This window comes from Leucoraja erinacea, chromosome 12 (genome assembly GCF_028641065.1).
Source record: "Leucoraja erinacea ecotype New England chromosome 12, Leri_hhj_1, whole genome shotgun sequence".
Lineage (NCBI taxonomy): Eukaryota > Metazoa > Chordata > Chondrichthyes > Rajiformes > Rajidae > Leucoraja > Leucoraja erinaceus.
In genome coordinates, this window is record NC_073388.1 from 2,894,504 (window position 1) to 2,922,368 (window position 27,865).

A 27,865-nucleotide genomic window follows, 5' to 3' on the forward strand; every position below is an offset into this window, starting at 1 on the left:
TCCTTTTGATCTTCCCCTCCTCTAATTTTGTGGATTCTGATATTGCAAGAACAAGATGAAATGTTTTGACTACTTGTTTCTCTCATCAGATGCCTGTCCCGCTGACTTTCCCCAGCAGCTCTCCTTTATTTGGCTTCAAATCCTGTGGGGCCCTCATGATCATGAACTTTAATAGTGCAGTCATTCTGTCTTCATGCCACAATCTGCCCCCAGACCAAATTTCTACGTCGTGAGCAATAGTCGGTCATTATGGTTTAAGATGGAGATGCTCGCTTGAGGCAATATTTGAAATTAAGTCCCAAAGCCTGATTTCTAAATAAGATTAATTAGATTCCTACAGACACCCGATTGAGACTGATAACAGAGCCTTTTATTATATATGAAAATATTAGAAATAAAAAGATACACTAATCTTAGTGAAGCAAATTAGGTTTAAAATAAGGACATTTCTTCATCTCAGTCACAACTAAACAAAACATTTGATAAGTCACTTGCACAATGCAAGCATTCCAGGAACATGTTGGAACCAGATATAAAACATGCAAGCAATGCTTAAAATGGAACCACCATCAACCACAAACATGTCAAAACTGCTGAGAAAGATGAAAACAAGTCTTACTTCACAAGAAAATGAAAATAAAACAAAGCTGAATAAATGATAGTGCAGCAGAAAGTTGAAAAAACATTAAAATACCCAAAACACTGGAAAAGGAAAATAAAAATCCCTCTCGTTCAGCAATATTCATACATTGAAATTGGCCATTTACACATTCTTTTAAAAAGTGTAGTATATTTTAAAAGTTAAGCAATAGCAATCTGATATTCCATAAACTGAAAGAATACAATGCAAAAGAAAGTTGAAGTTCCATAAACTTCTAGGCTTCTTGGGTATTTTCATCTGACTAACAAGTATTACTGCTCATTTTATGCACGTTTGGCTTCCAGTTTCATCGTAGCAAAGAGGTTTAAATCTCATTTCTAGCCAATATATCCAAAAGGTGATGTCATATCATATGAAAACTAGTCTGAAGTCATAACATGAACAAGACTGAAAGAAGGGTCTCGACCCGAAGCGTCTCTACAGAGATGCTACCCGTCTCGCTGAGTTATCCCAGCATTTTGTGTTAATCGCATGAAAACTAACTTGTTTTGAATTACCAAAGATGGGACTCAAGATCGACTTATTTGATTGGTGTCCTGATTGACAGATTAAATTCCATCCAACACAGATGTAGTGCATCACCAGGAAGGCTTGAACAGGGATACCAAGTTCTATTGGGTTATGAAAAGTTCCTGTACAGGATGAACCATCAAACACAAGGGGACTTACAGAAACAAATTCATTGAAGCTGATCCTGCAGTCTTTGTCTTTGTCACCTTCGGTCATTAGATTCTGAACGATTTCTCTTATTTTGTATCCTGGCAATGAAACATTGGCTTCACGGAGAAGATCATGGAGTTCAGAGTCACAAATGTAGCCATTGCTGTTGAGATCTGGCAAGAAAAACGTTTATTTTAGAAAAATAAATCGCAGAAATGGTCATTTCTGCCAATCAAGAATACTTGATCTACTCAGTTTATTATTTCACATTATTTAATAGATACTGCCCCTTTATGGCTAGTTTGAAGGTTAAATCAACACATGTTGGTTTGCTATGGTCTTGCATCCTAAAATAGAAAATTAGAATTAACTCAGCAATTCTTTCTATCCAGGATTCACACTGAATCGACAATCCAATTTTTGCTCGGTCAGGAAATTCCAGATAAACTTTAAACGCTTTATCTGAAGCTGATGGGCAACAATTTGCATCAGTGCTTTAATCATCGTGAATATAATGAAAATAGTTTCTAAATAAAAAAAAAAATCATAGGTACAAATCAAATGCACAAAAACTTGCATCAGAAATCAGACTACACCTCCTATATTTTTAAAAAGGGAGGGAGAGAGAAGATGGGGAATTACAGACCAGTTAGTCTAACATCGGTAGTAGTAGGGAAATTGCTAGAGTCAGTTATTAAAGATGGGATAGCAGCACATTTGGAAAGTGGTGAAATCATTGGACAAAGTCAGCATGGATTCACGAAAGGTAAATCACGTCTGACGAATCTTATAGAATTTTTCGAGAATGTAACTAGTAGAGTGGATAAGGGAGAACCAGTGGATGTGTTATATGTGGACTTTCAGAAGGCTTTCGACAAGGTCCCACATAAGAGATTGGTATACAAACCTAAAGCACACGGTATTGGGGGTTCAGTATTGATGTGGATAGAGAATTGGCTGGCAAACAGGAAGCAAAGAGTAGGAGTAAACGGGTCCTTTTCACAATGGCAGACAGTGACTAGTGGGGTACTGCAAGGCTCAGTGCTGGGATCCCAGCTATTTACAATATATATTAAAGATTTGGACGAGGGAATTGAATGCAACATCTCCAAGTTTGCGGATGACACTAAGCTGGGGGCAGTGTTAGCTGTGAGGAGGATGTTAGGTGGCTGCAAGGCGACTTGGATAGGCTGGGTGAGTGGGCAAATGTATGGCAGATGCAGTATAATGTGGATAAATGTGAGGTTATCCACTTTGGTGGCAAAAACAGGAAAGCTGACTATTACCTAAATGGTGGCCAATTAGGAAAAGGGGAGATGCAACGAGACCTGGGTGTCATGGTACACCAGTCATTGTAAGTAGGCATGCAGGTGCAGCAGGCAGTGAAGAAAGCAAATGGTATGTTAGCATTCATAGCAAAAGGATTTGAGTATAGGAGCAGGGAGGTTCTACTGCAGTTGTACAGGGTCTTGGTGAGACCACATCCTGGAATATTGCGTACAGTTTTGGTCTCCAAATCTGTGGAAGGACATTATTGTCATAGAGGGAGCGCAGAGAAGGTTCACCAGACTGATTCCTGGGATGTCAGGACTTTCATATGAAGAAAGACTGGGTAGACTCAGCTTATACTCGCTAGAATTTAGGAGATTGAGGGGGGATCTTATAGAAACTTACAAAATTCTTAAGAGGTTGGACAGGCTAGATGCAGGAAGATTGTTCCCGATGTTGGGGAAGTCCAGGACAAGGAGTCACAGCTTAAGGATAAGGGGGAAATCCTTTAAGACCGAGATGAGAAAAACATTTTTTCACACAGAGAGTGGTGAATCTCTGGAATTCTCTGCCACAGAGGGTAGTTGAGGCCACAGTTCATGGGCTATATTTAAGAGGGAGTTAGATGTGGCCCTTGTGGCTAAATGGATCAGGGGGTATGGAGAGAAGGCAGGTACAGGATACTGAGTTGGATGATCAGCCATGATCATATTGAATGGCGGTGCAGGCTCGAAGGGCCGAATGGCCTACTCCTGCACCTATTTTCTATGTATCTATATGTTGAAATAAATTATTTATTTAAGTTACTTTAACAGTAACCAACACAATTTCCTTGCCACCTTTAAGCTCATTCTCATCGACAAAACTCAACTTCATATGATTGTTCATAGAAAGTGTGGAGATCAAAGTATTTAATTGAGGGAGCTAAACTCACTAATATGCGCTGTGAGGGGAAGAATCAAAGGCTCATATATTGCAGCTTAAATTATTTGGTATGCTGGATAATGAACCATTAATTGACTGGCGCAGTTTTTGCTTCTGTCCATTCCGACCAATACAAGTCGCTTTCAACAAATTGTAGTTTCAAGGAACCACTTTAATGGGTACACACAAACTGGAAATTAAATTAATAATCCAAACAAATGCATGTTGTAGAGCATTTTTGCATGTTGTAGAGCATAACCATATGCAAAGTGGTGCATACATTGTGTAACTTACCTTGCACCACTTTTGCATCACTATCTCAATGAATGAAAATCAAATTACCCAAGCCTTTATTCCAGGCAGTAGACAAATTTCCAACATGCAAACATAGGGTGGAGTTGGTTGAAGGGGGGGGGGGGGGGGGGGGGGGGGTATCAGATGATTTTGACATATGCCACAAGACTGGAAGTCACAGTTGCAATGGAAAATCAAATCAATTAGACAGATTAGTGAACCATGGAACAATTCCCCAAAAGAGATCTACAGCAAAATTGTTTTATTGAAATTGGATACATTTGGTTTATTCTCAACGGAACATAGGAGGCTGAGGGGTGACCTTGGAGGATTTCAAATTATATGGGACATAGATGGAATATAGTCAGCATCTTCACTCCAGGGCAGGAGAGTGTAAAACTGGAGAGTAAAGAATGGTCCCGACCGAAAATGTCACCGATCCATGTTCCCCAGAGATGTGTAGGAAAGAACTGCAGATGCTATTTTATTTTCTATTCTTTTTAATGACTGTTTTCGATTGCTCTTTAATGCTGTGTAAAGCACTTTGAATTACCTTGTTGATGAAATGAGCTATATAAATAAACTTGCTTGCTCGCTAGTTTAAAATCGAAGATAGACACAAAATGCTGGCGTAACACAGCAGGACAGGCAATGTCTTTGGATAGAAGGAATGGGTGACATTTCGGGTAGAGACCCTTCTTCAGACTCGTTCTCCAGAGATGTTGCCTGACCCGCTGAGTTGCTCAAGCATTTGGTGTCTTTTTTTGGCAAACCAGCATCTGTAGTTGCTTGTGTCTACCTAAAACTAGAAAGCGCAGGTTAATGTGAAAGGGAAGAAATTTGAAGAGGTGAAAAGGTACGTTTATCCACCCAGAAAGGCGGGGAATATTTGGAACGAGCTGCCAGAGGTGATGGTGGACGCAGATGCTAGAACATTATTTCAAAGGTATTTCAACAAGAACATGGATGGTAAAGCAGAGACAAAGCGAATTCAGACAGGTTGGCATTATTGTCAGCAAGGATAACGTGGGCCATTGAGAGCCTGTGTCGGTGCTATATATTTCTCCAATTCTCTGAAATCCAAGATACATAAATTGTTTAAAAAGGGCCATCTTCTGATCATGTTTATGGTACCACTTTGTCCCAGTGCACGTCACTGGACATTTATCACTCATTGCTGAGAGTTTCTGGACACCATTTGGTTTTGTATGAATTAGTCAGGAGGCAATAACACTCACCAACTTTAGCAAAAGCTTCTCTGAGCTCTTCCAGATCATCCTTGGCAATCTGTGTAACGGTATCCATTTCCTTTCTCACCAATGCAATCCAGCCAGTTTACTAATTCAAAGCTAAAAAGAAGAAAAAAAGTCCTTTATAAGGGACTGGAATTGGCAGAATTGTTTTTTTTCTTGGCACCTCATGAAATATTATGACGTTTAGGAACTTTCCAACCATCTCTTGCAAGATCAAGTGTGCTCATCATCACAATAACCAGGAAACTATAAATATGGTGCAAAATAACTGCACTTTGGGAAGTCAGAAACAGACATTGCAGATGCTGGATGTATAAACTAAAAGCAGAAAATGCTGGGAATTCAGGCCACGACATATCTGTGTTTATCTTCCCACAGATGTAGCCGGACCTGGTGAGTATTACCAGCATTTTGTTTTGATTAAGGACCTTACTGCCACTGAACACATATACCACATGCAGGACTTATGACTGTACTAAAAAAGCAAACCCAACGAGCACAAATGTGATTCGTTGAAATATGCTGACATAATTTGCCGAACATACATCATACATTTCTCACCACGCATATCAAATATGGTTACATTAAGCAAATAAAACAAAAGAAAACTTATTTTAAATGTACAGCACCAAGAGCCTTCATGTCCACAAAAAAAAATTCTAAATTACTTCAGATGTTGTTCATAGTGTACAAATTGCAGTCATTGCAAAATGGTCAGGAGTTAAGGTCTTATTGGACTTGACTTGGTGGTGAAGCAGCAGTTGTCTACAAGAACCACAGCAATCCATGCGATGAAGACACTTCGAGTGTGATAGGGTAGGGAATTCCACAATTTTAATAAAATAAGAACTGAATATGGATAGGATTATTTGACAGGAGGCCTGGAGGAGTTAGATACTGTGCACCTGCTATCCTTCAATTATAGCAACATTTTACAGACAATTGGGCAGGTACACAAATAGGAAAGGTTTGGAGGGATATCAGCCAAACGTGGGCAGGTGGGACTAGTGTCGATGGGGCATCTTGGTCGGCGTGGGCAAGTAGGACCTGCTTCAATGCTGTATCACTAACTCTTTGCGTGAATTAAATTCGGACAGTACAGTTTTCTTTATAGCAGTAATCTTCTGTGGCATAGAATGTTTGAATCCAATCACACAACATTATTCTCTACATAGTTCTTTTCCAACCTAAGTGTGGATGTTCAAAGAGTATCTGCTCTTTACCACCAACCGCAATAGAATTTCCAATAAACATTGGTTACACAAATACATTCCGTCCTTTGAGCAGTTGCACAAAAATTCAAGCCAACATTGATGTTTCCCAACTCAAACCCATTTATACTTTGAGAAAATCTATGAGGTACTAACATAACAACTGCTTGTGTTTAAGGGTTTCACCCATTCTTTATTTTAATGTTTACCAAAATGCTCTGAGTTACAACTACCACAGAATCAGACACGTCAACACTTGGGCAAGTTCCAACTCTTGTCATAGAAACAAGGAACTGCAGATGTTGGTTTACAAAAAAGGCAACACAAAGTGCTGAAAAACCTCAGCAGGTCAGCAGTCTGAAGAAAGGTGCTGAAACATCTATTCATGTTCTCCAGAGATGCTGCCTGACCCAGTTAGTTGCTCCAGCACTTTTACATTTTGTTTCCTAACAAATGTCATTGCACTAGGAAGCATTACACTGAAAATGCACTGCTACTCTTTGAAACACAACTCAAAGCTTTACAACTGAAGGCCAAAAGGTTTTCCATCTCAAATTGGGCTAATCTTGTGTTTTAAGGGAATCGATGCCTATTCATGTCTATGCTGCTAGCAGCAGTAATTGATCACACTCCTGGAATAAGAACATGCGTGAATTTTCAATAAGCCATCATAATGTTTCGAACAAAGGTAGACACAAAATGCTGGAACATACAACAGCTCTGAACAGAAGGAATGGGTGACGTTTCGGGTCGAGAACCTTCTTCAGAAAGATTCAGGGAGAGGGAGACAGAGATAAGGAAGGGTAAAGTGTGTGAAAACAAGACATCAAAAGAGATGCAGATCAAGGAAAATGTAGAATAGATCATTGTCAGCTGGGACAAGGTGACGACAAAGCAAACCGGAGATAAAATGTAATCGGAGATGTCAGGTTGGTCGAAGAACTGGGGAGGGGAGGGATAGAGGGAGAAGGAAGGCAAGGGCTATTTGAAGTTGGAGAAGTCAATATTCATACGGCAGGGGTGTAAGCTGCCCAAGCGAAATATGAGGTGCTGTTCCTCCAATTTGCGCTGGGCCTCACTCTGACAATGGAGGAGGCCCAGGACAGAAAGGTTGTTGTGGGAATGGGAGGGGGAGTTAAAGCGTTTAGCAGCCGGCAGATCGGGTCGGTTTAGGCAGTCTGAGCAGTGGTGTTCAGCTAATTTATCACCAAGCCTGCACTTGGACTCGCCGATAAATAGGAGTCCACACCTGGAACAGCGGAAGCAGTAGATGAGGTTGGAGGTGGTGCAAGTGAACCTCTGCCTCACCTGAAAAGACTGTCGGGGTCCTTGTAAGAAATAGAGGGAGGAGGTATAGGGACAGATGTTGCATCTCGTGTGGTTACAGGGGAAAGTACTTCGAGGGTGATTTAAGGGTGGTTTGGGTGGGAAGGGACAAGTTAACCAGGGAGTTGTGGAGGGAATATAATATTTAGCTTGCTACTGCTTACTAATCAATTAATAGTGGAATGCAGTACCCCAGGAACATTCACTAACTGTTGTCAGGGCTCCAGGTCACACCACTACATTCCACAGCTGGATGTCTGGGACACAACAAGGTAGTTGCCCAATATCATTTAGAGAGGGGTTTGCTTGTGTATTAAGATAGCAAGAGAATAGCTAGATGCTAGCATAGGCGAGGGGTGCCTGTATAAAAGTAGTCTTGCATAGCTGACGTGCCACAACAGCTCCACAACTCCAACTCCTTGACCAAGATTAACGCTCTGCCCATAGAAACCCAGCTGAAAAAAGCAGCCTCGCAGCACTGGTCCTAACCGAACACACATGCAAACACACTACCCTACACTGATATTTATCTCTTCTCCAAAGCTAGAGATTAGAGGGTGACAGATTTTATTCCCCACCTTGAAAACATGATCCACCTCAGATTTAGGGGGTAATTCCCAATAAACTCCTACAGTACAGGATATTTAGGAATGAGCATTTTTCCTATCCCTATTGAATGAAGGCATGGCTGTACTTTGAATGCTTGTCTTCTTGCTTCAGGTTATAGAGGAGACCTATCCTTGCAATGACAGAGGTAAAAGAATCTCACCATCTCAGGGCGCTATCTTGACTACACTTCTTCCCAACCTGCTTCCTGTAAGGACTCTATCCCCTAGTCCCAATTCCTCCATCTACGCCGCATCTGCACTCAGGATATGTTCCATACCAGGCCTCAATTCTTTAGGGAACGGGGGTTCCCCTCTTCGACTATAGATGAGGCTTTCACCAGGGTCTCCTCTATATCCCTCAGCTCCGCTCTTACTCCCCATCCCCCCCCTCCCCCCCACTCGTAACAAGCACAGAGTCCACCTTGTCCTCACCTTCCACCCCATCAGCTGTCGCATACCACATATAATCCTCCAACGTTTTCGCAACCTCCAACAGGATCAAACCACTGGCCACATCATCCCATCTCCTCACCTTTCTGTTTTCCGCTGAGACAGTTCCCTCCATAACTCCCTGGTCAATTCGTCCCTTCCTACCCAAATCACCCCCTCCCCGGGTACTTTCCCTTGCAACTGCAGGAAATGCTACACATGTCACTTTACCTCTCCCTCGACTCCATCCAAGGACCCAATCAGTCTTTCCAAGTGAGGCAGAGGTTCACTTGCACCTCCTCCAACCTCATCTGCTGCATCTGCTGTTCCAGGTGTCAACTTCTCTACATCGGCAAGACCAAGCACAGGCTCGGCGATCGCTTCGCCCAACACCTCTGCTTGGTTCGTACTAACCATAGGACATAGCTTTAAGGTGAGAGGGGAAAGAATAGGAACCTGAGAGGCAACTGGTGTGTATATGGTACAAGCTGCGAGAGGAAGTCAGAGGCAGGTAATTTCACAATATTTAAAAGACATTTGGTCAGGCGAATGGATAGGAAAGGTTTAGAAGGATATGGGCCAATCGCAGGCAGCTGGGACTGGCGTAGATGGAGCATCTTGGGCCGAAGGGCCTGTTTTCATGCTGTACGACTCAGATTCTTGTACGATCAAGACGCCTATCTCTCTCTCAAACAATCTTCAACCCATCTTCATAAATCCAATAGCAAACCATCACCAACTATCTATAGGGCAGGAAGTGGCCGGCCACATGACACAAGCACAAATCTGATCTGTTTACGAAGCCCAAACTTGAAACAATTCAAGGATTCGCCATTATAGAAAACCACAAGAAAGCAAAGGACAGGATGACAAAGCATATACTGAATCACACCATTCTAATTATGTCCATCAGGAGACAGTCATGGGACCCACCAAACCTCCAGTCATGCAGTCTAAGATTAGATAAAGAAATTGCTTCCACAGGAAGTTATAATGTCCCTCTACAAATGCAATGGAAACTATACTTTTACTGTTGAGTATATTTGGGAATCAAGTTGTGTGTACACAAACGTATTTGTGAGGTGCAGGGCGCATCTTCAATAATGATAAGCTGTCGAACTGAAGGTACAAGGCAGGCAGGCACACTCCAAAACGCTGGAAAGTTTATCAGATCGGATTTAATCCTGAAAAGTGAAAGGCGTTACATGTTGGTTCAACTAATAAGATTAGGATTTGCAGTGATTGGCAATAGCCTAGGAATCTGAGGCAGATAGTAGCCTCAATGTAAATATCCATGACAGCATATGACAGTCCCGCCATCCCGGGAATTAACCTTGTAAACCTACGCTGCACTCCCTCAATAGCAAGAATGTCCTTCCTCAAATTAGGGGACCAAAACTGCACACAATACTCCAGGTGTGGTCTCACTAGGGCTCTGCAGAAGGACCTCTTTGCTCCTGAACTCGACTCCTCTTGTAATAAAGGCCAACATGCCATTTGTTTTCTTCACTGCCTGCTGTACCTGCATGCTTACTTTCATAGACTGATGAACAAGGACCCCCAGATCCCGTTGTACTTCCCCTTTTCCCAGCTTGACGCAATTTAGATAGTAATCTGCCTTTCTGTTTTTGCTACCAAAGTGGATAACCTCACATTTATCCACATTAAACTTCATCTGTCATGCATCTGCCCACTCCCCCAACCTGTCCAAGTCACCCTGCATCTCATAGCATCCTCCTCACAGTTCACACTGCCACCCAGCTTTGTGTCATCTGCAAATTTGCTAATGTTACTTTGAAACCCTTCATCCAAATCATTGCACCTTTGGAAGTTAATTCATCTTCTCCCTGATCTCATCTAAAGGATACGCCTTATTTCACTTTCATATTACACAATTGGAGGCTATTGTCTTTCAGACTTCATATCTCATTCTCATCTTGAATATCTCCAATGGCAACCAGTTTACCTGCATGAAATGTTCCATCAGCTCAGAGCTTTAAGTCAGAATTACTGCCAACACAAGTACCCAAATTCCCACTGGTTTGCTTAATTTAATTTAATTGCCATGTGCAATACTTTCAACGGATCTGGGTATAGCAGACACAGCAGCAAATTTGTTGAACCTTTCTATTTATTCTTAATGCCTAGTTTAAATTGCCTAGATTTCACCACTAACTCACCATGGGATTAAAATATGACCCTAATCAGCTTGTAACCCATTCATGGGAAATGACCTCCAAAACATCAGAGGTCTAGTTATACACCTGTGAGGAATTACTCTCAGATATAAAAGTGCAGCACATTTGCATCATGTTTTATAACTACAGATATAAATATAGAAAAACTGTCCAAAAAAAAACACACTATGAATATCAAAACAATACATGACCAGCACTAATGCAACCCTACTCACTCCTGATCAGGCAATTTTATGGGGTTTGCATTCATTTCCAAAATTATTTTCAATTTTAAGATTCCACATTTATGTGTGGGAACCAACAACTTCCAAAAGATTGTTACAAATGCAGCTGATTTAATTTAAACTAATACATCAAAGGGCGACTGAATAATATAGCAGGACAAATGACACATCATCTCAAACTTGGCCAACTGCATGCATTTTTCTGCAAGTTTATACAGTACAAGATTAAGAAGACAACATTTCAAAAAGTCAGTAAATTGATCGAACCCTTCCAGACTTGAAAACAACTGGTCAACTCTTCACTGACCTAGACGATCTGGTATCCAACTAACTATCCAAATCAGCAATTATCCTCGCCAGGTCTGTTCTCCCCACTAACTTATCTAAAAAAAGCCCTTTCTTTTTTTAATATATGAAACAGCTGGTGGAATGCTCTTCCACACCCAACTGGCTCATTGTACAACATTCCTAACTGCTGTGCACAGAACATTAAGTAGCATGTCGCAATGTGTCGCAAAATTTCCACACACAATGATACAGAGACCAATTTTCCAAGCCTCATCCTCTAAGATACACACCATTCTGAATGGCGCTTTTTAAAAACACGAGTGGAGATCCAGAGATGCTGCCTGTCCCGCTGAGTTATTCCAGCATTTTGTGTCTATCTTTGGTGTAAACCAGCATCTGCAGTTCCTTCCTACACATCCTTCTAGGATACAAATGCTTCGCAGACACTGTCCCAAAGATGCACCCATGTACTACTTGTAGTTTTTTCTCCCTGCATAGATGTGCTCAGTGATCATTAGCTGGTTGATCAACGACACAATACCCAATATCCCCCTAAGAGTTGCCATATATTACGCAAATTTCACTGGGATTCTCTGGTGTCAAGAATGGCTAGAAATACTTAAAGTATAAACACCTTTTTGTAAACTAACATCTGCAGATCCTCGTGTCTCCAAAATACCTGTCCAATTTAAGAAAAATAACTAAAGTTGGACATAGGCTGAAGAACCAGCTAAGTATGTGTTGCAATCTTGTTCACTGTTTAAAGAGCCGTTTCCTAGCCTCAACACTTTTGCTTCGAGATTTAAGTTCAACGTAATATTGTCATGTGTATCAAGGTACAATGAAAATCTTTGTTTTGCATGCTATGCAATCAGATCAGAGAATATTATACATAAATACAATCAAGCCAAACTCAAGTACAATAGGTAGAGTAATGGGGAAGACAGTGTGCAAAATACAGTTCTCAGAATGGTAGCACATCTGTTCCATGGACAAAGTCCAATGTCCAAAATAGGTAGAGTGAATCAGACAGTGTCCTAGCTTATGGAAGGACCAGATTCCTGTTAACAGAGGGGAAGAAGCCGTTCTCAAGTCTGGTCGTGTGTGCTTTCAAGCCTCTGTAACTTGTGCGAGAGCAAGGGGAAGGAAGAATGACTGAGGTGGGACCAATTTTCGATTATGTTGGCTGCTTTTCCAAGGCAGGATAGAGTATAGATGGAGTCAAGTCATGGGAAGTCTGGTCTGTGTGTTTCTCTGGACTTAAGAGAGTTAGATAGAGCTCTAGGGGCTAGTGGAGTCAAGGGATATGAGGAGAAGGCAGGCACGGGTTATTGATAGGGGATGATCAGCCATGATCACAATGAATGGCGGTGCTGGCTCGAAGGGCCGAATGGCCTCCTCCTGCACCTATTTTCTATGTTTCTAACCTGTTCTGTCTCTTGATAATTCCTTCATGAAGCAGCATTGCCTGGAAGTCATGTTTTTGGTTTGCTGCTGCATCTTAGACTGTTTCTCAGGAGTGAAGATGACTTGCTTTCCTGCAGTTTTGTGGGTTCTGAGGTGGCTAATGAGACCACCATGAGAACTTTACAATCTGACATTCATTTTGGGGCTGCTGCTGCTATTAGTCACTCTTGGGATGAACGACGATCTGCTTTCATCTCACTTTTTGGGGTCCGAGGTGACCATAGGAACCTTAGACCCTTCTGTAAATGGGACAGGGGGTGGCTGACAAGTGGGTAAAGGGTGAGATGTGTTCCATCTGCTGTGTACACATGGGTTTCAGTGTGCTCCTGATGTATTGTACAGAGGTTCTCAATACCATTCTGAATGGTGCTTTTTAAAACATGGTCATGGGTGAAAGATTTTTAGGAGTTTGTGCTGTTGCATTTCAAGGAAGCCTGGAGCATTTTTCCTGTACACTTGGCAATCTCCTTCCATGACTGCTCCATTAATTACATTAACACTGCCTCTTCAAGGCTGACCGGCCTTACCCATTCCCTACTTCCAGTATGTTTAGCAATTTGCCAAGATTCTTGTTCCTCATTTACATGTTGCCATAGCACCACACCCCATTCCTGGGATCCCAAGATTAACACATTTAGAGAAGACCAGGTAATTACTCAACTAGCAGGTTCCTGCATGTTGCTTTTCTTAAACTCTCTAATATAAATGATTAAAAAAAACATTCTCTATACACCACCGGGTGGCGCCCGTAATGGCCGCCTCGCCAACAGTCTGTCTCGTCCCTTGGTGGAACTTAGCAGATCAGGCTGCATCTTAGAACAGAGAACACAGAATAGTATGGCACAAGAACAGGCCCTTCACCCCACAATAACTGTGCCAAACTTGATGCCGAGACCAACTCATACCTGCCTTCAAATAACCCATATCCCTCCATTCCCTGGATATCCATGTGCCTATCCAAAAGTCACTTAAATGCAACTATTGAAGCTGCCTCAACTACCACCCTCGGCATCACATTCCAGGCACTCGCAGCTCGAAAAATCTGTAAAAATAATCTTGCCCCGCACATCTCCTTTAAACTTTGCTCCTCTCACCTTAAAGCTACACGGTTTAGTATGGGGGGAATGGACATGCGCGCTTCGGGTTAGGGCCATTCCTGGAACATGGACTGATATGAAGAATGTCGGCCTGAGTAATGATTCAGACCAGCCCCAGCAGCTTTGTGCAAGTCTGTGCCTTGGAGATTGCAGGGGATATGAGCTTTTTGCATTAGATAGCAATTGAAGTTGGTTAGGCCTCTCCCTCGAAACAGAAACAAATGACTCACCCTTCACGCCCAAGGATATATCGTAGTAATAGATGTCATCTCACCTTGTCACAGAACTGACAAACATATTCCACACAGATGCAGAAAAATATATATTACTTCCACCCAAATCAAATGCCCAGCTGTTCCAAGATAATTCCATGGTTTTAGCCTCATAAGGTATAACAGTCTGAAAAATGAAGAAACAAGGAACTACAGATAAAAGATACAAATTCACGATATTCCCGTATCATGTGTCTGTACACTGGGTATAGGTCGATTGCAATTGTGTAATGTGTTTCCACTGACTGGTTAGCATGCAACAAATTATTTTCACTGTACCTTGGTACACGTGGGAATAAACTAAACTACACAAAGTACTGGAGTGACTTAGCACGTCAGGCAGCATCTCTGGAAAACATAAATTGGTGATGTTTCAGGTCAGGGCCCTTTAAAGTCATCAACAGAAACATCACTGATCTACATTCTCCAGAGATGCTGCCTGACCCGATTAATTGCTTTAGCATTGTGACTTTGACTCTGACATCAGGGGGGGGGGGGGGGGGGGGGGGGGGGGGAGTGCAGTGGAGAGATAAGTGTTTTTGGCCTTCCATCACAGCGATGTGATGGATGTTTATGTAAATTATGTTGTGTCTTGGGTCTATGTGTTTGTAATGTATGGCTGCAGAAACGGCATTTCGTTTGGACCTCAAGGGGTCCAAATGACAATTAAATGTATCTTGTAATCTTGTAATCTTTAGCAACTGTGTTTGCTGGTTTATCAAGGAAAGACACAATGTGTGGAGTTGCTCAGCAGGTCAGACAACACTGCTGGAGACATGGACAGGTGATATTTCGGGTCGGGACCCTTCTTTAAAATCTTATCTTTAGTCTGAACGATCATGGTGCTTTGTTCAATATTATGACACGGCAAACTAAAATACCAAATACAGTTTGCTTTATGCTTTTGTTTAAATGGAAGGTCAACTAATTTCCAACATATTGATGACTTTTTAAAAACTGATTTTGCCAACACCCACCCAGAAAACTATACAAGTTCCCACAGATATTAAGTGGTATGTGCTTCCTGTCTGTAATGCAGAGGAAAAATTAGCAAGTCAAACTTCCTTAGGCAAGCTCATCCTGTGATTAACATAAACCTGAAAGGATATCACAAAATCAAAAGCTATCTAATTGTTGTAATGTGTTTCAAATCACATTTAAATTTCCATTAAAGCTTTTTGTTCAGGCCACAAAAATAATTCATCTCACTCCAAAAACCTTCAAATCTTTTTTCTCTGCAGCACAAATGAACCGAACCTTAATATAGACTATAGATCATTGGAATATAGATTAGAGTACATCCATGCTATTTTACAAGGATGCGCCAGAACACTTAATACCTACTTGATTAATGTTTGAAAAACAGCCTGCTGTAATTAAGGAAGGGTAGTTGTTCACATTTCTGCCATCGCTTGATGTCACGGATCAAATGATAGTCAATATTAAGCAGAGTTCCATACCCCAACTACTGTTTGAGATACCAATCTTCTAGGTTGATCTTCAAGCGGAACTCACGGTGGAGCTTCATCCTTGCAATGTGGGAAATAATGGATCATAAGGACGACACAGTGGTAGAGTTGCTGCCTTACAATGCTTGCAGTGCCTGAGATCCCGACTAGGGGTGCTGTCTGTAGGGAGTTTGTACGTTCTCCCATGTGATTGCGTGGGATTTCTCCAAGATCTTCAGTTTTCTCCCACACTCCAAAGACGTACAAGTTTGTAGGTTAATTGGCTTGGTATAAGTTTAAATTGTTCCTAGAATGTGTAGGATAGCATTACCTTGCGGGGATCACAGGTCATGCGGACTCGGTGGGGCTGTTTCTGCGCTGTATCTCTAAACTCAAATTAAACTACATATCATTCTGCACGCACAATGTGGCAGAGGATCTCCGCTGCACAGGCAGCATATGTGAAGACAGCATTGTGGATACGTGACGTTTCAGGTCAGGACCTTTCTTCAGAAAGGGCAGATTAAGTCTGAAGAAAGGACCTGACCCAAAGTGTCATTTATCCATATTCTCCAGAATTTCTGCATGACCCACTGAGTTATTCCAGCACTTCATGCCTTCTTTTGTACACCAGCATCTGCAATTCCTTGTTTCAGCATTTGAGGGAGTGAACAGATGACATAGTTTAGTTTATTGTCACTTGTACCGGGGTACAATGAAAAGCTTTTAGATGCATGCAATCCTGTCAGCAAAAAGACATTACTTGATTCCAATTGAATCACAATCAATCGACATTTCAGATCAAGACCTTCCTAACTTGCCATGACAGCTTCCGACCCAGACTTGTTACAAGAGCACTGTGTCTTTCCTCTTGAAATCTCTCTGACAGACCCCGAGGCTCCCTCTCACTGCTCCCCCTTTGTGACTCCTGCTGACCATGTTCTGAGCCAGACGCACAAGGGTCAGACACATGTCTATCCTCCTTTCCAGCAACTGCAATTCCTCGAGTTTTCATTACCTTAAAAAAAATTGTTTCTTTAAAAAGCCAACACCAACTGTCAATATCGTATAGGCCAAAGGATAACACGACTGACATTTAGTAAAACATTATCCTAATACACGGGGTTAGCATTGAATTATACAGCTGGGATGGAGCACATATCTCTACTGTGGGCTGGCATGCGCATGTTTGATGCTGACAGCTGGTATTTTAAATATCAAAGTGTTCCACTTTCATAGACAGATATATCCTCAAGGCAATATTGACACTCAATACTACCAATCTTTAATTGTTTATTTCCAAGTACTCAAAGCTGTGACCTTCAATATACCTTGCAAATATTCTAAAACAAACTTCATCCCTGGAACGGTACAGGAACAGACCCATCAGCCTAAAGGTCTGTGCCAAACATGTTGCCAAGGCCAACCCTCAACTGCCCTCCATTCCATGCATATCCATGCACTTATCCAAAAGTATTTTAAATGCCACAATCGCATCTGCCTCCATCACCAATCCTGGCAGAGCATTCCAAGCAGTCACCAAAAATAAACTTGCTCGCAGATCTCCTTTAAACTTTGCCGCCTCACCTGAAAGCCATGCCCACAAGTATTTTACACTTTCATCCTGAGAAATAGAAACATAGAAACATAGAAATTAGGTGCAGGAGTAGGCCATTCGGCCCTTCGAGCCTGCACCGCCATTCAATATGATCATGGCTGATCATCCAACTCAGTATCCCATACCTGCCTTCTCTCCATACCTCCACACCAAATAGTTTCTATTCAGAAGAGTTCCGACCTAGAACATAGCCTATCCATTCCCCACAGAAGTTTTGGCTCAGGACCCATCCAACCAGAAACTTAGTCATTTAATTTCCCTCCACTGATGCTGCCTGCTCCACAGAGTTCCTCCAACACTTTGAATTATTTTGATTAAGGTTCCAGCATCTGCAGTCCCAAGTATCGAAAGCTACAATCAAAACTGGCACAAATATTTGGGGGGAATCCAAATGGCAACACTATCTACAGGTGAGCACCCACCTCATATTGTGTAATGCAATTATTAAACTGTTAACTGAACAGAAAAATCTCAACACAAAAAGGATTATCAATTCTACTAAATCTTTCATTGTCGTGTAAGAAATGTCTTCCCATTGAATACTAATTCCTGGAATTAAATAGCTGGTCTGACTTGTTCAGTAATTCAACTCTAGAACAAAATTAAATTATTTAACCTAATGACGATCCAGCATTAAATCTAAACCAAGTCACCCACACAAATATATATATATTTTTATAATGATAACACAAATACCAATTTGTTCCAATTTCTTTTGTCAATTACTAAATTTGTCAGCTGCTAAATTTGTAGGCAGCAAGGGGTGGGAATTAATAAGCTTTGGCTTCTTCCTGCTCCTTTTCGGACACATACGATTCATTTATTTATAAATATTGTTTATGACACTTTATAAATATTCTTGGTTTTTGTTTTTGTTTTTTGTATGCTGTTTCACACTTGCTTTTTATTCTTTAGTCTGTCCGAAATAAAGGATTTATTATTATTATATAATACTATATCCCTAAAACCAGAAAGAATTTAAGAAACAGATGGAAAGTTTCTATGTCTACAGTGAAATACCGAACCTGATTAACGATGCCTGGTCAGGGGCAACATATGTTTGAACAAATGTTTTCTAGTGACAGGAACTGTCGACAAAACATTTCCACAGGGAGCAACCTGAACAGAATTAAAGAAAAGATGATGGCAAACAAATACTTAAGAGTCTGGTTGACCTATACATGTCTTCATGTTTACCCTAAACATCACAAATAGATAATTAAAAAAAACTTTTCTTCCCCAAGGTCACAAAGTAATTTGGTCCATCTTAATCAACCATGACAGATTCAGAAGATATACCCACTGCGGCTTTCAATTGCTTTTAAAATAATTCTAGGGGGGCTTGTCTACTGATCAATGTAGCTAGTGTACCAAGACAATCTTTAAGAGTAATTTACTAACTCAACAGAAAACTGGAAACCTAACGTTGTGTTTAAGTAAGCTCACAGCATTCAACAGCCAAAAGTAGCTTTCACCATAAAGCTTAAATAACCATTGTTGGCATCTTCTCCCTGGCCAACATCCCTGATGTTGAGGAGCTCATTACTCCCCGTCACACTCCCAATGAACTCCCAGAGCCTCACTTGTCATACTCCCAATGAAAATAGCCGTTAAGTAAAAAAAATAAAATAAATATAAAGATTTTTCCACTGATTTGTTATAAATGTAATTTCTATATGAATCTAATCATTTTTTATAGTCAAAATCGCAAAATTTTCACAGTTCCGCTGCAAATACTGGAAGGGATAAGGGGGAGGCAGCGACGAGCTGAGCCTCCCCTCCGATTGCGCAACCCTTCAGAACCTGCATGGAGCGCGGTCAATAAGCGTGTGCCTGTTACTATCTCTAAGTATGTCACCAAAGTAATGTTTGTAAACCCCTTCATTACATGTCCTTACCTTCCATAGTCCAGGTAACGTATTTCACATATAAAGATATTAAATTTGTGCTCGCTGGTCTCACATAAAACTGCAATGGAAAAGCTCCAGGGGAGGCAGCGATCACATCTGCCTCACAAGCAGGCATATCTTGAGCCCAGTGGAGGAAGAGCGAGCGTCAATTACGTAGGCTCAGCCCATGTAATTGACGCTGCCTCGCTCTCCCTCCACATTAGCTAGCTTCAGCAGCGGCGTCGCAGTACTACATTCCACCGCTGGCGGCGCTGACTTTCCAGCCACGGGCGGCGTTGAACCGTTGACCTTAACATCGCGGGGGTCGCCAGCGTTGAATCTCAGCCCAGCTCGGCATGTGGACTTCGGAAGCCGCGGTCTCCGGTAGGGAAGTGGCTGATTCTGAGGCTCTGGGTCATAGCGGCGACTGCAGAGGCCTCAATGGGCCCCGACCACGGGTGAACAGAGGAAGAGGACTGAACTTTGAAAGTACAGTCCTCCTCCTCTGTTCACACGTGGTTGGGGCCTGTTCAATTTTGGTGCCTTCCCTCAGTGGGAAACGTCGATTCTGCTGTGGGGGCGATGTTTTTATGTTTAATGTTAAATTCTAAAGTGTCGTGTTTATCTTTTTTGTGTGCTGCATTGATAAGGCTAAATGATGTTAATAATATAAGAAATATATTAAATGGATTTCTGGGCTAGAATAGGAACATAGAAAATAGGTGCAGGAGGGGGCCATTCGACCCTTCGGGCCAGCACCGCCATTCATTGTAATCATGGCTGATCGTCCCCAATCAATAACCTGTATGCATGTGTTGTAAAGAATGCTGATATGAAATATGAAACATACGGGAGTCATTGTGCAATCTGCCAATTGGATGGTGAATTTAAGCTACCTCTATTGGGTTCATATGCGTGTAAATCTGGCTCTGATACTAGCCAGTGCCTCCCCAGCCATTGACCTCACCGCACGTTACTGCCAGTAGGTTATAATGGACAGCCCACATTGTTCGCAAACTTAACAGCAGAGGTGGTGCTGGACCCTTTCCAACGTCAGCACAACCCTCCTCAGATATGGGGCCCAAAACTGCTCAGGATAGTCCAAATGTGGTCTGACCAGTGCCTCATAAAGCATCAACATTACATCCCCGTTTTTATGTTCTTGTCCTCTCAAAATGAATGTTAACATTTGCAAATGTTGCATTTACCTTCCTGACTACCGATTCAACGTGCAAATGAACCTTTGGGAATCCTGCACCAGCATTCCAAAAATCCCTCTGCACCTCCGATTTCCAAATCCTATCCAAATTTAGAAAATAGTCTGCGCCTTTATTCCTACTACCAAATTGTATGCCCACACACTTTGCTATGCCAGGACTGCAGAGATTCTCACTAACACTTTCTCAAGAGTAGTTATAGACAATAAATGATGGCCTTGCAGGCAATGCCCACTTTCCATCTAAATAAATAAATGGAAAGACTGAGGAAGGAATAAACAAATAAATAATTAATGGGCTATTTGCAAACACACTGTTGGGAATATCAGAAACCAGTTAACCTTGCTGCCGAGAACACAGGGAAATATTGGGGTGGCACAGTGGCGCCAAAGACTCGAGTTCGATCCAGTCTACAGGTGACGGAGAGTCAGGGGAGAGGTGAGAGTCATGCCCCTCTCCCCTGACTCTAGGTTGAATTCTCTTCAGACTGAATGTCACCTATTCCTTCCCCCCCCCCCCCCCCCCAAGATGCTGCCTGACCCGCTGAGTTACTGCAGCATTTTGTGTCTATCTTCAGTTTGGTTATTAATTTTGCTATTGCTGAAGCAGGCCATCTATTGATATTAAATCTTCAAATCCAGTGTTAAAACACATTTGTACTCCCTGGCTTTTGACAATGCCTGAGACGTTGCTTCTGTTTGTGGTGTTTTTGATGTTTCTTTATTTTACATGTCTTTTCCTACTATTTCTTTTGATTGTTATTTTTGGTGTGTATTAACTTTTTTGTCAATGATTAGTGATGCACAGCACTTTGTTGCAGCTATGTTTGTTTTTAAAGTGCTCTATAAATAAAATTATTATTATTATTATTATTAAGGCAACAGTGTCAGCAAATGAGTGGAAGTTGGCAAAGTAAACATCTGCTCTCAATGCAGTCAATCAAACAGCAAACAAAATCAATGTATTCAAGAAACCAATAATTTACAGCCTGAATCCATTTGCACTTATTATGCAGAAATCATGCAAAAGTAGCTGTTTCTCCCAGAGAACCACACGGAGCAATTCTCGTCAGATAATTTCTCATCTGTTATTTAATTGGTTTAAGCTACATACCCCCTACCTCACTGATCCAATGCCACTGCCAGGACAGCAGGTCTTTAGGACACAATGTTGAGTAGATCTTGATACTTGAAAGCTACAAGATGGCGTTGGAAACGTGGCGACTGGAAACGGTACGCCCATGAAATGCACTATTTTTTTTATACTGTAATCATTGCACTAATTTACTTGTGTATCATTGTGCTTATGTAAAGTAAGGTTTTACTGGATTGTATGCAAAACAAAGTGTTTCACTGCCTCTAGGTAATAAAGTAACTATTGAACTATGTTAGCTCACATATTCCTCTACTCTCAGCAGAATCTGAAGTTTTTGATTTGGACCTCAGCTTCTCACCCAGTTACAGGATTCAGAAATATCCCAGCAATTAAAGAGACTGCATTGCCACATAATGTCTTGCACACATTTGCCAGCTTCACTTTTCATTATGGTCAATGTGGACAGAATGGACAGATGACGTTTTGCATTGGAGTCCCTTCTTCAGACTAATGCAGGACAGACATAGAAGACGACTTGCATGTCCCTTCTCACTCCTAATAGCAGCTTTACCTGCTTCTACACTGTGCCAAAGCATTCCCAGCGATCATGCAACTTTTAATGGGAAACACACAAATCCTATTTTAGTACAATCATGTGCACAAATCACCATAACACCACTTCTAAAAGACACAGAGTGCTGGAATAACTCAGCAGCTCAAGCAACATTTCTGGAGAACATCGATAGGTGACGTTTTAGTTCAGGACCCTTCTTCAGGCTCTGCTGACACGTTGAGTTACTCCAGCACTTTTTTTATGTTCTATATTTTTGAAAACCAACATCTGCAGTCCTTTATTTCGACACAACTACTTCCAATGCACTTTACCGGGAGCACTAAACACAGCACATAAGCACACTAAACGGGTTACCCAACTTCTCAGCAGGTGTATTCAGAAATAGAGAACCCTGCTGCAATATCTTTCCAGTAAAAACAGGGTAATGACTTTGGATACTAGCCTTGCTTGGAGCTCATTTGCACAAAGATGGTGTGTGGTAACTAAACTTAATTGTGTTGTTACAGATCTACCCCATTATGACAGGGAATAATAGTCATCAAATGCAGCCATACTTAAAATATCACCTGGAAACTTCCAGTGACTGGTAGTCATCACCTCCAAATTCTTCTTCTTCATCCAACAGATGTTACTATGTAATATTTTCCATGTTAAATATGCAACAGATTTTTTTTTTTTATTGGAAATAGTTGGTAAAGAACTGCAGATGCTAGTTTATACCAGAGTGACACAAACTGCTGGAGTAACTCAGTGGGTCAGACAGACTCTCTAGAGATAAAGGATAGATGTTTCAGGTCGGGACCCTTCTAGCAGTCTGTGGAAGGGTCCCAACCCCAAACATCACCTATGCTTTATCTGCAGAGATGCTACCTGCCACGCTGAGTTACTGTAGCACTTTGTGTTTATCTTTAAATATCAATCCTTCTTATACTCAGTTAAAATTGTGTTCTAATATTTTCTAACCTTGCAAAATCCTTCTCTAGTTAATTGTGTGGGAATGATTAAACATCATCACAACACAATTGCAGGAGTGCCTGATTAACCACCCACACCCTTTGTCAGATTCTGAGGTCTTGTCTTGTCCGAGGTCAACTTGTTGTATTGTCAGAATGTTTTCAAATTCATCCTCTTGCTTAGGCACAGGTAACAATACTTCATTCATAAAAATCAATACCATCATTTTTGGACGGGTAACAGGTAATGGCGAGTCAGCATAAAGGAGGGAGATTGTTAATCTGATTAAGTGGCACCAGGACACTGTTGCTCTCAACATCGGCATGGCACAGATTGTTGACTTCAGGAAGGGAAAGTTGGGGATTCATGAAGCTGCCTTTATTGATGGGATGGTGGTGGAGAGCATCAACAGTTTCAAATTTCAGGTTCATAGGAGAAAGGAGTAGAATTAGGCCATTCGGCCCATTCAACCCATTTCCATGCTGTATTTTTAAACTCAGCAGGTCAGGCAGCATCAAAGGGAAATGGACAACATTTTGGAAGAAGGGTCCCAGCACAAGATGTGTCCAATTCCCTCCAGATGCTGCCTGGTATATAGAGTTCCTCCAGCAGAACTCAAAAAATTATGTATCTACTGAAGTTCTCCATTACGTTTCAATCTTAAGTGAAACTGAATTGTGTAGCGCACATGCACACGGAGCTAAACATTCAAATTTCTAGGCAAATTGTTCTTCTAATTACGGTGGGTGGGGCTTTTCTGGCTACTAATTGTTTGAGATTTTTCCTACAAAGTTATAATATTTGGGAACTCCTTAAAAAAAAACATACTTTGTAACTGTACGTCCTTCCTTCAGTCAAACCCGTCTAACATATTCTGTTCTGGTAAATATTCTTGCGTACCATGAAGCTGCACTACTAATTTTGTGCAAACAAGAGAAGATAAACTTTTCTGTTCAGAATATACTTCCTATCATTGTTTTGTGTACAAAGCAACTTAGCTCATAGGCAAGTCACTCTGGCTTTGGGAGCTGGCTTCCAAGTTGACACCATAATATGTGAGACAACCTGAATTTTGAAACATACAATAGATTACAACTTCCATGGCCAGAGTGAGCACCACCGGAAATTGTAGGAGCAGCACCTCATATTCCGCTTGGGCAGTCTGCACCCTAGCGGCATAAACATTGAATTCTCCAATTTCTGGTAGCCCTTGCTGTCTCCTCCCCTTCTCAGCTCACCCTCTGCCCTCGGGCTCCTCCTCTTCCTTTTTCCTTCCCGCCCCCTCCCACCCTACATCAGTCTGACGAAGGGTTTTGGCCCGAAACTTTGCCTATTTCCTTCGCTTCATAGATGCTGCTGCACCCGCTGAAATTTTCCAGCACTTTTCTCTCCACTAGATTACAGCCAATATTTTTGATTAAAAAAATGTGATTGAAAATCTCAAATTTCAACGTCGATAAATTCACCAAAATTTGGACCAATGCTAATGTCCCATGAAAAATTAGCAACGGTAGTTTGGAGGGAAGTGGAACTTGATGGACATCAAGGACTAACAAGGTATTTGCGGGGCACGAGAACAAGAAAGTGAAGTTTAGGTTAAGAATTGATTAGTTGTGACCTTACTAAGTGACAGAAGGCTTGAGAGGCCAATCAGCCAACTACTTATCTGGTTTGTTTTATTCTTAATAAATGGAACTTGTTACTCTTGAAGAAATAATCACGTGAAAGAGTGCAGCTAGTGTCTTGGGTTAAATGGCCTACTCTTATTCTAATGCCAGTGCCACTGATGGTTACACGTGTCCCTTTCAACTTGAAACAAGGCTGCAAAATAATGTAATGATTAAAACACAAGAGTCGAGAGTCCTCACCAAAATAAATGTATACTCAGTCCAGGCTGATTCAATGTGATTACCATCCACAAACAAGCATTCTTGCCAAAAACAAAGTACAGGATTGCTTAGAGAAATCAGCGATCACGTACCCAGCAAAATGGGCTTCTGTTCGCTAATGAAAACAGTCTTGTAATAGAAAACAATTAGCGTGAACACTTTTGGGTTTCATTGCTCATCCAATTACCAAACACTGAACAACAGGAATATTGTTTGGGAAGCACTGAGTTATATCAAGTAACTTAAGGCTTGCATTTGAGTTTTCTACTGGCAAACTATTCAGAAGCAATCCAAAGGGAAACCTTGCAGCATTTACATTGATTCCTTCACACGTCAAACATAATTTGTGCTATTTAATTACCAGGCACAAAACACTTTGAAAATTACTATTATTTTTAATAAACCACATTACATATACAGACATGGACCCAATGTATTTAAGTTTCAAATATGAAGACTTTGAATAAAGCCCTAGCCTTCCCAACCTCTTTCTATGGATCAGGCCCTCAGGTTCTGGCTACATCTTCATAAATCTTCTGTGCACTCTTTCCAGCTTAATATGCTTCCTATAGCAGAAACCAAAAATGAACACAATATTCCAAATGCAGCCTTACCTAGATCATGTATAACTGTAACATAACATCCATACTCAATACCGTAACTGAAGACGGCCAACGTATCTGCTAGCTTTCGTCTTCTGGATCACCTTATCTACCTGTGACATCACTTTCGTAGAACTATGTACCTGCACTCCTTGACCTCTCTGGTATGCAACTCTCCCCAGGGCCTGGTCATTCACTGTAAAGATAACTCCCTGGTTTGACATCTCAAAATGCAAAACCTTGCACTAGTCTGCATTAGACTTCATTAACCATTCCTCAGCCCACTTGCCCAACTGATCAGATTCTGCATAATTTTTGATAACCATCTTCACTATCTGTGATACCACCCACTTGAGTGGTATCTGCAAACTTACTAATCATGCCTTGTACATTCTCATCCAGATTGTTGATATAAACCACAAACAGCAATGGGCCCGGCACCGATCCCTGAAGCATACCACCAGATACAGGCCTCCAGTAAAAAAAAAACAACCTTCCACCATCACCTTCTGGCTCCTTACAGAAAGCCAATTCTCTACCCTTCTTCGAATGCAAAACACACCTGCCCATTCCCTCCACAGTTGCTGCCCGACCCACTGAGTTCCCTCAGCACCGTTTTCCCTCAAGATTCCAGTATCTGCAGTTTGTTCATGAAAGTATTAGGCAATTAGGAAAACCAAGTCACATCTATAAGAGATCAACCCACTTGTAAAGGTTTGAGTTTGTGTAAACAGGTAAAGTATTATCTAGTACACAAAAAAACAAAGAGAAACTCAGCGGGTGCAGTAGCATCTATGGAGCGAAGGAAATAGGCAACGTTTCGGGCCGAAACCCTTCTTCAGACTTCAAAGTATTATCTAGTCTTAGGCCAAGAGTATCATGAATCTACATTCCCATTATTCTATGGTATTGGTCTGTGTGTTCTAACCAGATTGTGATGTTTTGTAATCAAGAGGCCAAAGAACATTTATTAAGCAATGCCTCTAACCTCACACTATCTACATAACCAATTCATGATGTAGGAAAAAAGTCAACTTGCCATGTCCCACCAACCAGAAGAATTTTCTTCCTTCAAACAAAAATTGCAATGGTATCTTTTGTGATAACCTGAATGTGCCTCATCCAATGACACCACAGAGTACTGCTTCAGCACGGTACAATGAACTATTGTCTTACATTTTCACCCAAGCTTTCACCGCAGTGCATTCAAGCTCAGAGGCATCAGCTGACCAATGACAACATGGTTCAAATGTGTTAGATAATTCCATTCACCATGACGGCAAAATTCCAGGACAAGTATTACTGTTGTCAACCATTATCATAGGCGTTCTTTACTATGAAAACTTTTTGCACTCTCCATTTACGCTTTTCAAAATGTAGATAGATAGATGTTCAGCATGAATAATCTTTGGTTTATCAAATCATCACAAGATCGCAAAACATAGGCAATAAATAATAAAATTTAATTCTGAGGTTATGACCTATAGTCCTAGACTCTCCCACTAGTAGTCTCCACATCCTCTCTGTCCAAGCCTTTCACTATTCGGTAAGTTCCAATTAGGATCAATTAGATCCCCCCTCATCTTTCTAAACACCAACGAGTACAAGCCCAGTGCAGTCAATCACTCATCATATCAGGCATGAGACGGGGAAAAAACTGAAAAAAGAGGAAAAGAGATGGGGGGGTCCAGGTGGCATTGGTAAGATGCTTGCTTGAGCTCAAGAACCTCCTGTTAAAAAACCTAAGCACTTACAAATGCATCAATATCACTCTCTGAAATAACAAAATACAGTTGCATTAAGGATTAGATCTTAAAATATAAACATACATGATGTTCCCTCTCATGGAGGAATCAAAGATGATTCCGTTCCAATCTGCAGATTCTGAGGCGACCCAAAAAAACAATGGGGCAGGCAGGTGGATAGTTCATGAGTTTAGTTTAGAGATAAGAGTAGAAATAGGCCCTTCGGTCCACTGAATCTGCACTGACCAGTGATCATCCATACACTGGTTCTATCCCACACACTCAGGACAATTAACCTACAAACCTGCATATCTTTGGGACGCAAGAGGAAACCGGAACACCAGGAGAAAATCCCACGCGGCAACAGGGAGAACGTGCAAACTTCACAGACATCACCCGAGGTCGGGATCAAACCCAGGTCTCTGGCGCTGTGAGGCTATGCCATTGATGGGTGCTCCATTTGCTATTTATGCAGGGTTTTATCGAGAGTGCAATGCATTGCCTCAACGTTTTCAATACCTTCCCAAATCCTGCTTCTCCTCGAGTGTTCCAAACGTCAGTGAAATGCAGTGTTTCTTTAAGCACTTGGAATGCAATGAGGACCCCATTGCTGGGGAGGCACGTGCTGGTGGTATTCTTCCTGTACTTTGAGA

At 41.4% G+C, this 27,865-nt stretch overlaps 1 protein-coding gene across 2 annotated transcripts in view; it reads right to left on the reverse strand.

The window, feature by feature from the left end:
- The window catches only part of pls3 (plastin 3 (T isoform)), a 72,890-nt gene that overhangs the window by 31,541 nt on the left and 13,484 nt on the right, over positions 1-27,865 (reverse strand). For both annotated transcript variants that reach the window (XM_055643470.1, XM_055643471.1), the window contains exons 2-3: positions 5,047-5,157; positions 1,331-1,494 (exon numbers count right to left, since the gene is read on the reverse strand). In XM_055643470.1, coding sequence (XP_055499445.1) covers positions 1,331-1,494; positions 5,047-5,113 — 231 coding nt within the window. In that variant the 5' untranslated portion in view covers positions 5,114-5,157. The remainder of the gene's footprint in view (positions 1-1,330; positions 1,495-5,046; positions 5,158-27,865) is intronic.